This window comes from Orbilia oligospora (assembly GCF_000225545.1).
Source record: "Orbilia oligospora ATCC 24927 unplaced genomic scaffold scaffold00112, whole genome shotgun sequence".
NCBI classification, from domain to species: Eukaryota; Fungi; Ascomycota; class Orbiliomycetes; order Orbiliales; family Orbiliaceae; genus Orbilia; species Orbilia oligospora.
In genome coordinates, this window is record NW_011645669.1 from 80219 (window position 1) to 94417 (window position 14199).

The following is a 14199-nucleotide window of genomic DNA, read 5'->3' on the forward strand; positions in this document are numbered from 1 at the left end:
GATTGAACCCTTTGATTTCCTGGGCATTAGTTAACAGCAAACAAAAAAAACGACCGATTCAGGATGTATTTTTTGATAAGAAGGAGAAGAGAATCGTTAGAGATTCCATCTCGGGTTCCGACGAGCTCTCTCCCGTATCCTCCCTCCCCTTCTGCCTCGTTTTGCTCGTCGATCCGGGTGCATGTCCTATAGGTCAGTTTTCCTGGAACAGCTGGCGCCAAACAAGGCCTACCGATTAATATTCCCAATCCGATAAAACCTCTCGTCGGGATTACGGCAGGTTGATCAGACGAGGGAGACGAGACGAGAAAGCAAGAGCAAAAGGGAACACTGCTTTAGCGCCTTCAGCCTCCTGCTCCTGCTAGCTCCTGCTACAGTGCTCCTGCTTCTCAACATTTCACCATGTAAGCCCAGACCTTGGTTATTCTCTGGTTTGGAGCTCGACCGACACATTTCGGGAAGTTCGAAGTGTTCGAGTTCTTGGAAAAACCTGTCTATGACATGAGGATTCAAGGGTTTTTGATGGGAGACGAAGAAAACCAAGAGACTCGGCCAAAGCTTAGCTTCCTGGAGAAGCTGGAGGCTGACAAGGGAATTATGGTCCACGTATGCCGTGTTTATAGACGCTATGCCGCATCTGATAGCTGTGAACCGTGCACGGATGGTGGTTAAAAAAAACATGGTTGGGGGATTGCATTGCCCATGGATCCGATTCTCGGACTCGTATCGGGATATCGGGATCATCAGTAATTTGCGAGAGCGCTAGAGCTCACTGTCGAGCCCCATGGCCAGATACAGATCTATAGATATGTATCTACTAGTCCATATCTATCTAGCTCTGCATCGACTCGTCTATTTCGAATTTAATTTAAAAATTCGTATTCGGGGTTTATGCAATTATGGATGCACATGTCCACACGTGAGAGTGAGGGGTGATTATCACTGTGATGTAATGAAATCGACGGTTCTGGAAGAAGACTGAGGGGTAGGAGGGGTATCAGCTGAACCCCGTCGACACTAGTCTGTAGATGGATATCAGATGAAAAATACAAGTACAAGAAAGGTTGGGACGAATTTGGCGTCTATCGCGGATATAGACGACCGCTTATCGAAGGAACTCCTCGACGTCGAACATTTGCAACATACAACACGGGGAAACCACTTCATGACATTCATCTTCTGAATATAGTATTTCGAAGTGGCATTTTGCCCTGGGGATGCCCGTCAGAAGGGTCACGGATATCTTTGGAAAAGCTTCCTCGGGTTTCATGATACATTCTCATGCTTTCATGATCTTTCTCTGCTCATAGACAAACGATTACAAATCCCGCCTAGATCCTGACCCGACAAGAGATCGTGGCTCGCCACAGAAGGTATCAGGTTATATCAAAGGTTCTAACCTCCATAAAATAGAAGAATTCGATTTTTCTTCTTCTTCTTCTTCTTCTCTGCATATGCATCTTCCCCGCAAAGGAACTCCGACTTAGCTTCTGCATAATTGATCCCAAAAGTTCCCGCTCCAGAGCTCTGAAAAGCCTAGGCGCCTACGAGCCCGGCCCGGTTATCTCCCGGATCATCCCCAAGTCACCATACATCCTAAAATCATACCACCCTGCAACGCCGGGGAGCTCGGTAGCATCCGAGATAAGCCCAAATATCCCACCACATATAATTACCTCGAACACCCCATGGCTATCGCGGCTTACGAAGAAGAAGAAAAAGAAGTAACTCTAAGTCCCCCACTTCTTCCCCCGGCCGAGCACGAGCTGGATCAAAATGATGAACCAGACTTCAAGCGTCTCAGGTTATCGCCGACGCCTCCGAACCCTGAGAATGCCACTCGGAATCGGCGGCTGATATATCTTCAGAATCATGACGAGTATTTTACAAAAACGGAGCACGCGTTTTCGCTGCCCACGTTGTATAATCAATTGGTTAGTCGGTTTATGAGTGGGAGGGATATGAGGGAGCATGCGGCGGATCCGGCGAGTCAGACGAAGTTTAGTGAGATATTGGCTAGGGATCTAGAACGTGGGGAGGATCGGATGGAGAATATACGACGGCACCAGAAAATGGAAGAAGAGGAGGATGAAGATGAGATGGAGGAAGTTGAAGATGAAGAAGGGAATATTGTCATGAAATCAAAACGAGAAACATTGGATACCGACCTTGACGGAGAGGCAGCAGAAGATGGACTTATCGATGCCGAAAATCTCGATGCCGACATTCTAATACGAGCGGATTCTAATGGGGAGTTTATGAATGTAGAGGATAGAGAAGAGGCATGGGAGATATGGAAGGACATTCTTTCAAGAAGGTTCTTACGGGGCGATGATGAAGATTTTGAGTACGACAGCGTAGATAGGCCTGGTGGGGCCGGAGACCCAAACCACTTAATCGAAGTCGAGATTGAAAGAGATGGATGGGAAGAGTATTTTGACGGAGAGGAAGCCGATGTTTATACTGAAAGAGATGGGAGGATGTATTTGGGTGGTAAAGTAGTGGAAGGAGAGACCGGGATTCAAGACTTCTGAATCTCTTTGTATATTCGCGATCAATACGGTTGAAATCCGTGTATCATAAATACAAGATATTATGTGAATGAGCAGTTATTCCCCCCAAACCCGCCACCTTTAAATACATTTTGAGTTCGAAATCCGCAGAGAGTCGGCATACTTTTACAATACAGAGTAGTACAGTACATCTATCATGGCAACTGTAGGTTAACACTTGCCTACGTACTCAGCGCTGGTGTAGTAAACATCAATGAAACAAGGCGAACGAGTGAACAAAGGGAGTGGATATCGTGACAATCTAAAACGGCTGAAACAAGCTCGCTAAGTATCAATAAAATGGATTGTAAAACGCCGCATATCTGTGAAGGGTATCTTGAACTCAAAGAGAAATGAGGGAAAAGAAAGAAAAGATATATGGAGGTGTTTTGGAAATGTGCAAGTCTTGCGCTGATGATGAATATGAATTTGCGGTGTGGAATAAGATTCAAGTAGGTTTGGAAATACCCTAACGGCTGAAGGGAATATCAACCCCCTCCACGAAGTTTCGCCATGCTTCCCTCTCGCAAGCCTTTCCAGACTCTGTATTTGGTGCATTTAAAATAACGAATTTTTCCCACTTGCAGTCCTCAGTACTCGTAACGATGATTGTATCTTCATCTGTCCATCCAAGAGAGTTTTTTCCAATTCCTTCGACCTTTGCCTGAGTAAAACTCCATTCAGAATTAAAGTACTTCGGCAACAAAGGTAGCTTTCCAAGTAATGAAAATCGCTTGTTGGCTTCCGTAGGACCCATGCCAGCCGTTTCTGCACTCCTGGAGGATGGTCTTTGTTGTTCTGTTGTTGGATTAGAGGCAGAGGCGGCGGCGGCAGCAGGAGGTTGTGAAAATACATCGAAAATGTGAAGGGTTCCTTTATCAGAAGTAACTGCTATTCGATTAGACGATGGCGAAAAGGCCATCGAATATACCATAGCCTTGTCAATTCCACGTCGCAGTTCCGTTACTATTGCAGAACTAGAGGTCGAAAATATCCTGATCAAGGTCCCATTCTCAGAAGCTGTTGCCAGAAGGTCACCATTGGGGCTCAATGCCAACGCCATGATAGCGGATGTATGTGCAGGGACGATGGTGTTATTCCCTGTTTGTAGATCGAAAAGATTGACTTGTCCAATCGTCCGACCTGGGAAAGCGACATGCTTGCTTCCGAGACAAGCGATGCCAAAATCATTGTGTACAGTCTCGAAAGCTTGAAGTCGCTGGGGTGGTGATGAGAAAGTGTAAATTGAAATATGGTTCCTGAGCACGACTACAATCCTTGATCGTGATAAACGGACCCCTAGGACATCTGATTTGAATTCCAAGGTAATCACCACCCTTTGTTTGGCATCATCCCAAATGACGACTTTGTTGGGAGGAAACTTGGGGTCTCTACCTCCCCCTACAAGGGCGAGAAAGTTGGATCTCCCAAGCATGATTGCAATAGCGACACCGCCATCAAACCCTAATATACGACAACAAAAATTAGCACTTTAGTTATGTGGACTACAAAGGGAATATTTCTAGCCATTTTTTATACATACTTCTGTGAATGCGGAGTTCGCAGGGATCGGAATTCATGACTTTTACACAACATCGAAGTTAAATTAGCTCCTTGATATCAACACACAATTAGGTCTAGGGATTTTAACAGCTTACCTGCGAATCCATCTTCCAGGCCGACTGCAAAACAGGACTGATCCTGGTTATAGTTAGCTGAGAGGGCGGTAATGCGCCCGGGGATGGTGAGAGCCTTCCTGGTATTCATTTTGGCCACCGAGTTTCCTGATAGAGAGACTTCGAGTTCCGGTCACTGATGTTGAATGAGTTGGTAGTTGTTGTCGAATACAGTGCATGCAGACGACGTACGACAGCCGAACGTCGGGTTCCAGGCGATAGAGAACGAACTTAGCCGGGGTAAACGAGATGCTGATGCTGGAGAGGTGTTACAAGCGACGAAGATGATGAAGAGTCTGAGATGAAAACTCGAGAGCCGGAAATTTGAATGTGATATCTCAAGGATGGATCCTCAACGCCGCACCCTGATATTCCATTGGTCGAGAACCACTTTACGAGAGGTTATGCAATACTATGCTGCTGCTACTGCTGCTAGGTCAAGGCCGAGCAAACGCCACCTACGTTTGGGCCCGGTTTGATTCGAACGGATTCGATGGTTTAAAGAATTTGACAGAAAGGAGCTTCTAGAAGCCACAAGTAGGACTGGTGTTCAAGGCAAAGATGCTTTGTTATCACAAAACTAGCATCTTATATTCGTTTCAAAAAGTTTGATTCGACGAGGAGACTAAGAAGAAGAAGAAGAATCGTACCCTCTGAGGTATCCCGATGATGTATCGTGGTTTCAAAGGTCTGTAGTCATGCAATTTGGCCGCGCTAGCCACCCAAATCGCAGAGTGACATGCATCCGAACCACGGCTTCGGATTGGTAGATTTCCACTAAGCTTGACCGCTTACTGACCCATAACGTTCGGTGAATGGGCAAAATTGAGTTGCATGTATTTATATTTGTACAGGTGATCATCCAATGTCGTAGGCTGATTATATTATATGAGATCGGAGGAATCTTACCGGGCCTCGTGATAAGTTTATAAAGTAGGCTTTAAGCTTTTCACACTGGGCTGGTACTTAAGCACTTAAGTACTTGTCAACGAGAGAGAGTATGTATACTGTAGTATCACGGATCCGGAACATATGATATGGATATTAATATGATATTCAATATGCGTGTCTGAAGCATGAAGTCGAGAATGGATGCGAATGGAAGTTCAATGTTCTGAAATGTGCGCACATGCGGTATTATTCAGTCCGTCCGCATCTGCGCCACATTCTCTCTCTGAGGGTCAACGTGGCTGGTGAAGGTACCAAGCTTCAGCCACAAAACACCACAATCAAGCTCTCCAGCAGCTGTCCCTGAGTGTGAGTGCTGCTGGGAGCGGGCTAACTTGCAGGACCTGTATCCGGAACAGCGACCGCTACAGGCCAGACCATCGAGCCTGCAATTGCATCCTAGAACATCGAATCCCATCGTCGTCATCGTCATCATCTTCATCATTTCCTTCAATGTCATAGGTAAACATATACATATCTACCTAATCCCCGGGGTGTCTGTGCCGATATCAATAGCCCTAACCACTTTGGCCTCAATTCGATTCCCTAGCTTAGGTACTCACTTCACTTATCTCCACAAACCCTCAAAAAGGCGCGTCGATAGCCCTTCCCCGGATATCTAGCCTGATACCAACCGAAACTCCACACCGGCCTTTTGCGTGAACACTCCGTTATTGGAATCGGTGGTGGATCCTTCTTCTCCCTTCGATCTGCTCTTTTTTAAAACCCTTTAAAAAGAAGAATTCAAGGGCACAGTTATCCTACATAGTTCCTATCAAATAGTGAACAAATGGCAGCAACGTCACCGACAGCGGCAGAGGAAGACCTCTGGTCTTCCATGCTTTCGAATGTCGCTTCCTCGAAACGATTACCTCAGAAATCAATTCTCGTACTCGGTACATATCACCTTCTTTTCGTCCGCGGGGAAATAAATGAAAAAAAAAACCTTTAAAAAAAACCAAATCTGTCTATCGGAACTAGACTAGGAGATGGGAATATAATTCGCTAACTTAGGAGGGATACTGTCGTACAGGAGGTGGTGCGGATGAGCAAAAGGAATTCGTGGATGCCTTGGGTGGCTATACATCGGACAATCGCAAGCAAGGTCGAAGGCCGCCGGTTGCCAATGAATTCGCTCTTGGTTATACATATCTAGATGTTCTCGATGCTGAACAAGAAGGTTGTGTTCAACATATATCATCAGATTACATATCCAATGGTACTAATAAGATATCATGATAGATGTCCTCGCCCGCCTCGGTCTATACCTTGTTTCATCCCCGACACCGGCTTTCTCACCGCTTCTAAAACCGCTATTCACACCTGAATTACTCCCCGATACCCTAGTCATTCTACTCCTCGACTGGCGGACACCTTGGACATGGCTCAGACAAACGAGGCGCTGGATACGGTTACTCCGAAACATATTCTCGCAGTTGGACAATGACGCCAAGGAGGCATTGGAGGAGGTCATGAAGGCTTGTAGGTTCCTTTCCTCATCTTCTACCCAAACTTTTATTTCTTGAAAGTTTTTCCTTTTCTGTGGGGAATAAACCATCCTGAACGGAGGATCTTACGAAGGTTAGGGGAGGCAAGACCGAGGAATTTTGGTGAGACTGGAGCGATTCAAGTCCCTGGGGCGGCTCCTGAGGTACAGATTCCACTGGGACCTGGGGAGTTTGATGAACCGTTAGGATTACCGTTCCTGGTGGTCTGTCAGAATGTAAGTACATCTATTCTAGCTGGTAGGTTTTAGAGGGGTTACTAAACTAAACTATGGGGTGTAGGCCGACAAGATCGAAACTTTAGAGCGGGAAAGAGGGTGGAAAGAAGAAGAGTTTGATTTTGTTCTGCAGTTCATGAGAACAATACTGCTAAAACGTATGATTCAAATATCTCTTAGTCCGGCTTATATGTTACTGACACTACCCCACAGACGGAGCATCACTCATCTATACAAGCCCCTCAATACCCTCCTCCCTTCAATCACTAGTCTACACTTCCCTCTCCCTCCCCGTCTCATCAAAGGTACAATTTCCCCCCTGCACCCTACGTTTACTCTCAAAAGGAACTAACCAAAGACCCCAAGCAAACCCTCCGCCACAATGTAATCGAGCGAGAAAGAGTTCTCGTCCCGCCGTCCTGGGACTCCTGGGGCAAAATCCGTGTTCTCCGCGACTTCGACGTCGAAGGCGTTGGTTCCGGCTGGTCCGTCGACATTGACTTTTCGCCCACATCAGCAGCCTCAATCACAGAATTAGATCTAGACGCCCCAGTCGAAGGTGGCGCGGTGGAGTTATTCGAGGAAGTCATCCGCGACAGTAGGAGTGATGATTCACTTGCTGCATTAAGACCCAAGGGAGCGATAGAGATGCCACCTGTGGATCTACAGGAGTTTTTAGGGACGCAACTTGAGCTTTTGGAAAATAAGAGAGATGATGAAAAGGGTTCTGGGGGAAGTGGAAGCGGGATTGGAGTTGGAGGGAATAGGAACGCTATGGGCACTATAGGGGAGACAGATAGTAGGGTTAGAGATCATGTTGGCCCGGTACAGTTTAATGTCGGAGGGATACAAGTTGATGCGGATGATATGTTACGGAGGATAAAGGTAAGGCCTTTTTTCCTTTTCCTTTTTGCTATTATTGAGGTTGAATAAGTATGCTAATGTGGTTTTATTACAGGACCGAGATGCAGCTGCAAGTCTTGATCCGACAGGCGCAAACGCTGCAGGCGGTGGACCAACATCACCCGGTGGTGATGGCAAGAGTCAGAACGAAGTACTCGCTCAATTTTTCAGCAGCTTGATGAACAAAAAAGGTGGTGGAGGAAAAGGCGGACCAGGCGGTGGAAGTACTGTAAAATAACGACACATACTCACACACACCTACCTCTACCTCTCTTTCCCTCTCTTTCCCTCTTCTCCCCAACCCCCACCACACATAAGATGTATATTTCATATTTTCATCTTACCGATTATTTCCGTCTGAGCGTTATGTCTAAGCCATATTTTTTTTATATTTTATTTCTTGTTTTTCTCTCTCCTAGGATCCTCCCTTTCGTGATGTCTGGGAACGAGGTCCCCCGCCCCCCCTTTCTCCTTTCTCCTTATAAGAAATCAGATGGAACCTGTAATAATCCCTCCTTCTAAAAAAACCTTTCGTATCTTTTTTTATATTTTATTATTTCCCTGGACATTTTCTTTCCTAGTACTTATTACACGGCAGTCGATTGTATATAGCGGGGGGGTATAAACAGAACGGGAAGAAAAGAAGAAAGAGTATATGAATTTCGTGATTTTATCTCGTAATTTAAAGCCTGAATGCGTAGCGCCTAGATTCGAGGCTACCCGAATGCTACGTATTATACTAGTCTGTATTATACATACACATACCTAGGTAAGTATATACCTACCTTGCATGTATATACTATGCTAAGCAGTCCAGCTAGTAGATCTTCGGTCAATTAAGTAATCATAATAGATAAAATGCGTGGGTGCATTTTTTAGTTTTTTTCTAAGTTAATGGGTGGTTATGATACAATGGATGAACCTGACATATCTCAGTCTTCTGATGGGAGCAAAGACATATCTTCTGATACCAACATCATCCACGGTATAAACCATATGAGGAACTCGTTCGTACAAGTCTTGAAGGCGATAGAACAAATGAAATGCTCAGAAGAAAAAAAAAAAAAAAAAAGAAAACACCATTATCCACCGATCAAAAAGATAATTAAAACAGAATTTCGAGAGGGAGGAAAAAGAAGAATATAAACACTTTCAATGACTGAGCTGATACATCCTTCCTCCTACCTATGTGCTCCAGCAAACGCCAAAAGCTTGAAAACAAAAAGAAAAAAACTGCAGAGAGAAAACAGAACGAATAGGCTTGTCAGAGAACTAAATCCCCAAAAAATCAAAAGGAGAAGGGAACAGCCGGTAGTGGGAGCAGAAAAAAGACATCAAACAACTCTGAAAGATGCTATGGCGTTATTTGTCCATCTCAAATTCGACTCTTGTCGGCATTGGAGTTGTAGGAGTCCGTAGTTCTTCCCCAACATGTGTGGTCGCCAAAGAAGATGTCGGGCTACCTAGCAGTGTTCCCGAGGCTCCGTCGTCGTCTGGAATTCCAGTTTTGATCGCTAGCTTCGCAGCCTCATCCACCACGCTGGCTTCCGCACCCTTTAGTAGTTCTCTGTCTCCTTCCATAATACTCTTTGCATCGCCTTCTTCCTCCTCGTCCTCCTTGTACTTCCCGGGTACTGCGTTTCTCTCCATTTCTTTCTGTGCTTCGTCCATCCTTCGTCTGACCTCCTGTGCGACCCGCATGCCATCGTTGACGATGTTGTCGAGAACACCTCTCAGTCCCTTGGCGCCGGCGATGCCTCCACCACCGAGATTTCCGAAGGCGCTGGCACCCGCAGACACATTCCTGCCGCTAGGAGTCTTAGATCCATCTGTTGAAAGCACAATTGAATCCGCAAAACCGGTCTCGAAGAAGTACTCTAGAACTTCGTCTGCGAGCACTATCATTCTGAATGTCGGTAATGTAATATGCAGTGGGTTCGCCGGGTCTAACGCAATATTTGCGGACATTGCCGAAGGTCTAGTGTTTGCATCGATATCTAACGAAGTCTTCTCTCCAGATTCTTCGTCTTTCTCCTTGTCTTTGCCCTTGAGTTCCTTCTCCTTAACCGGGCTCTTCACGCTGTCGCCATCTTCGTCGTCAGATGCCAAATCCAATAAGTCCACCAACTCATCCATTCCCTCAACTCCGGTGCTAACCTCCTCTTGCTTCCCTTGCTGGTCTGGGTCCGCATATTCAAAGCATCGTCTGATGAAACCACTGACACTTCCTAAGAAAGGATCCGTGCCTCCCTTTCCTTCGCTGTTTCTATTCTGATCTCCAATATTTGGCGGTGTCTCCCATCCTCTCCTTGTGATGAATAACAACGCCTCACTGATTCTCAAAATGCCCTCTCGGTCAACCCTCCCGTCACCATCGTCGTCATATAATTCGAAGAAGTAACTTATACTCTCCATGATATCTTTCTTGCCCTTGATCCCGGCTAGTCCTGCAACCACGTCTTGCAACGACAGTCCAGACCTGTAGTCTGTATCCCACCGTCTAAACAGCCTCTGCATGAATTCATGGTCGGCTGGTTCTGCGTTATCACCCCATGGGCTCAAGTTGATACTCTTCTTCCTTCCATTACTGCCCCACTGCGGGTCTAACGACCCGCCAAGGCCCGGGGAGAATAGTTGTGAGGGTGAATCCGCTATCGCCCATTTTGCTACACCAGCCAAGAATTCTCTGAAATAGTCATAGTCCATAAGTTGCGACGAAGGGCCAAGGCCTATGCGTCCCTTTTCATTGATGCTCTTTTCGCTGATGCTCCTAGCCGAGCTCATTACCTTCTTTTCGTTCAGTCGTTCCTTTTCCAGTTCGATCGCTGCAAGTCGTTCTTGGCGTTCATAAAGGACCTTGTAGAACCTATCGTAAATGTATCCGAGGTCATTGGTTGCTAGTCGCTTGCTTTCCGGCCCAAGGTTTCGGAGTGTTGTGCGTTTGGCAAAGGATTCAATGGACGAAAGAACGGAGTCTTTATGCCTGGTTCTTTGGTCGGTGATGGTTTGTTCTGTTATTCCGGAGAATTCGCGGAAGGCAACAACCATGAGCTCTTGGAAGCGTGTGACTGCCCGGAGCTTTTCATTGTCGCTTCTCGGATGGGCACTTTCGTCTAAGCGTAGGAAGTAGTTCTTCAAACAGCTGATGAACGCCCCGTCATCTGTAACATCGAGAAGCTCTTCGCCGTTAATTCGAAGGATGGCGAGACCAACTTGGAAGAGCACCTTGGGGCCTTCGAGGAAGAAGACATCGAGGACTCTGAAGGCGAAGACTAGCGGCATGGAATTGATGAAGAGGGAGAGGAACCATGGAAGCGAGACGACGGAGAGTTGGACGTCCGATTTGACGAGATGCTCCCAAAGGATCGGCATGGTCTTCTCGACAAGTGATTCGAAGACCCTTTGGTCGAGGAGGGTGCCGTACATGGTTTGGGAATAGTAGCCTGGGACTAAGCGGTCGCAGAGGGTGGATAGGAGGAAGAAGGCTTGGGTTTCGGACATGTAGCTATCTAATTGTTAGTTATCGGAGGACGTTTTCGTTAAAAAATGGATTGCGAATACTGACATCAGTAGGGCAGCCACGACTATATTCATTGCCTGGCAATAACCGACATCCGGGTTCTTCCAACTGTATGCGCTAAGTACTCGACGGAGTCTTCCTATTCCTTCTTCGCTTTGGAAACCTGGGTATTCGGGTAAACTACGGTTCAGGTCCTTTTCGATTTCGTCAATGGATAATGAATGTCGGCCCGAAAACTCGGTGAGGGTATCTGTGTATAGTGTCGGGTTGAAAAGACGTCCGTACAGCGACCCGGAGGTCAATTCCCAAACTTCCCCACGTAACCTCTGCAGGTTATTTGTTAGTTATGTTAATTCGAGTTGATATGGTGTTTGGGTGAGCCTACATTAGGTAACCCGACCCGGATAAGCTTGTGGAACGTTGGCTGTCGTATCAGAGTGATATTCCGGCCGTTTTCTACCAGATAGTCAGTAAGTCGAAATAATTCAGACGTCTCCGTGACTGTGGCCGTGACTGTGACCGGGACGATAGCCACCACGAACCTCGTAGATATTCCGCCCATAATCTCATCTTGCTCCTGTCCCGTAGCTTCTTTGCGTCGCCGGGATATTTCCAAACCATACCCAACCCCGCATCGGGTTCCTCCTTTGCACCGTCTTTCGATTTACCGCCAGTAACTAGCCATTCGCTGTAACAGCTGCCGACAAGCATCCTTAGATTCTTCATTTCGCTCATTTGACTCCTCAAGTTCTTCTTCAAGGCCTCGCAAAACTTCTCGCATGTTGACCGTAGTGAATTGAATTGTAATGTGAGTTTTTGATCGTTGTGCCATGTTGTAACAGCTAGGGCAAATAGGTAACTTCGGGAATGAAGTCTTTCCACCCGTCGGATTGCCACCAGTGGTAATGTGAAGCCGCAGCTTGGAGGTCCAGCTGTACTGGATGATGATGAACTAGCTCCCGAAACGGAAGATGGTGCAGATGAGGAGAAGCAGAGGAACGATTCGGAAAGATGGAGACGGCCAAAGTAGTGTTCCCCGGTGGGTAGACTTAACTCGCAGGGTATGACTGCGAGTGGACTTTCAGAGTCCGGGAGACGGAAGTTGGAGCGGAAAAGGACGGCAGGAGTTTGACCATCGTTGGTAGAGCCGTTGACCTGATTGAGTAGGGAAGGTGGGAGGATGTTCGGATCTATCAAGGACGAAGCCTTGGAGATCAGGGAGGATAGAGAGAGCATGACCCGATGAGATTGTGTACCGATGCAGCAATTTGAAGTTTTGTAACTAGTGACAAGCTTGTGACTCAGAACCTACAAATGTGCAAACACAGTATCAATCTGGGTAGAGGAGAAAAATCGGAGATGATATGATGATATCAGGTGCGGTATTGGATGGAATGGATGGATGGAGTGCAGTGTGGTGTAGTGTAGTGGTGTGTGTGGTAAGTGTGAGGTGAGTGAGTTGGATGTGTGTTAGTAATTGTGGTTGGTTGGTTGTGGCAGCTTCCCGCAAGCAGCAGTACAGGATCCCCCGCCAAACGCCAAACGGAACAGATTGATGGATTCGAGGGGCACTAAGTCTGCAATATCATAAGACAAGACAAGATAAGACCAAAAAAAAAGCCACTCGGGTGACGGAAGAAGGTATTGATTGTAGATAAAAATGATTATTTAGATACTTAAGTAGATATGTAGACAGTAAAATTGAAAAGGAAAAGGAGAGTTTATCTCAGGTTGGAGTCGAGTCGGGTCGAGCAGGGGCACAGACAGCAATCCAACTGTAACCAGCATAGCCAAACTATCTCCATTTGAGCCCCGTCAGCGTCGCAATCACATTGTATATTAGCTGGTGCTAACCGCCTTTGGATTTGGAATATATCCATAAGCTAAATACTATATAATATACTATACACACTTTCTCACAGTATATTTCATAATTAATAAGTAGTACCTAAGTATTTATCTATAGTACTTAGTATGTGGCATGATGAAGATTATAAGTATAATTATAATACGGTTGACAGGTAACAGCTTCCAGATTGCAGCTGTCGGTCGGCTGCATGGCGTCCAATAGCTTAGCTAGCTTGATCGGAGCTAAGAGCTTGTCACATAGAATCCACAAGCTACTATGTACAATCCACAATCTACAATTTAAAACCTACAATCTCGTGTTATTTTTATACTAAAAAAGGTCGTGTTTCTATCAAATGAGTACCTAAAGTAAGTACTTAATTTGTATAGGCTGTATTCGATATTAATTATAACCGTAACCATCGACGCGTGTGCCACTATAAATGCGACTGGGATGGCCGTGGTTAAGGTTACTGCGTCTATGGTCAACTGTTACGAGAACTGGGTCAACCGGGGAGATGCGTTGCTTCGGTCAAACAACAACAACAAACAACACCAACAACCGACAACGTCACAACAACAACGCCAAAAAAAAAGTGACTGGCGATGCCCTTGTCCTGTCCTGTTCTGCGCTCGATCGGTCGAAATTCATGATTTTGATTGATTGAACCTCTCACCTTGCCCACATGACTGCTCATCTCCACACACCATCTCCTCCCCTCTCCCCTCTCCCCAGTCCCATCCTACCTACCTAACTAACTACTTACTCTTCATCTTCATTCTCCTTCCATCGCGACTCTTTTTCCTTTCTTCGACATCTTTCCTTCTAGCTTCCATTACAGTCTCGAATACTCTCCCATCGGTTGCCAATTCCATCTTCGCTACACCTGCATTCCAACCCGCCCGTTAGTCTCATTTTCCCGTCACGTTTCCTCCAATCCTGCATTATCACCCACCCACCCACCACCATACCGAACTCCCCTGTCGCAAATAATCAGAAACCCCATACCGTGCACGTCAATCCTCCAA

The 14199-nt window shown here is 46.2% G+C and overlaps 4 protein-coding genes across 4 annotated transcripts; 2 read left to right on the forward strand and 2 right to left on the reverse strand.

The window, feature by feature from the left end:
- Positions 1-1688: 1688 nt before the first annotated feature.
- Positions 1689-2534, forward strand: AOL_s00112g25 (uncharacterized protein; the record flags this gene model as incomplete). Its single annotated transcript, XM_011127055.1, has 1 exon — positions 1689-2534. The coding sequence occupies one exon, from the start codon at positions 1689-1691 to the stop codon at positions 2532-2534; it is 846 nt and encodes a 281-aa protein (XP_011125357.1).
- Positions 2535-3021: 487 nt separating this feature from the next.
- AOL_s00112g26 (uncharacterized protein) lies at positions 3022-4319 on the reverse strand (the record flags this gene model as incomplete). Its single annotated transcript, XM_011127056.1, has 3 exons — positions 3022-4016; positions 4096-4134; positions 4211-4319. The coding sequence occupies 3 exons, from the start codon at positions 4317-4319 to the stop codon at positions 3022-3024; spliced, it is 1143 nt and encodes a 380-aa protein (XP_011125358.1).
- Positions 4320-5966: 1647 nt separating this feature from the next.
- On the forward strand, positions 5967-8040 carry AOL_s00112g27 (uncharacterized protein; the record flags this gene model as incomplete). Its single annotated transcript, XM_011127057.1, has 8 exons — positions 5967-6072; positions 6210-6356; positions 6419-6658; positions 6763-6899; positions 6964-7057; positions 7113-7204; positions 7266-7784; positions 7858-8040. The coding sequence occupies 8 exons, from the start codon at positions 5967-5969 to the stop codon at positions 8038-8040; spliced, it is 1518 nt and encodes a 505-aa protein (XP_011125359.1).
- Positions 8041-9164: 1124 nt separating this feature from the next.
- On the reverse strand, positions 9165-12558 carry AOL_s00112g28 (uncharacterized protein; the record flags this gene model as incomplete). The annotated part of the gene is made up of 4 exons (XM_011127058.1): positions 9165-11307; positions 11368-11648; positions 11708-11778; positions 11865-12558. 4 exons carry the CDS (start codon positions 12556-12558, stop codon positions 9165-9167), a joined length of 3189 nt encoding a protein of 1062 aa, XP_011125360.1.
- Between the last annotated feature and the right edge of the window lie 1641 nt (positions 12559-14199).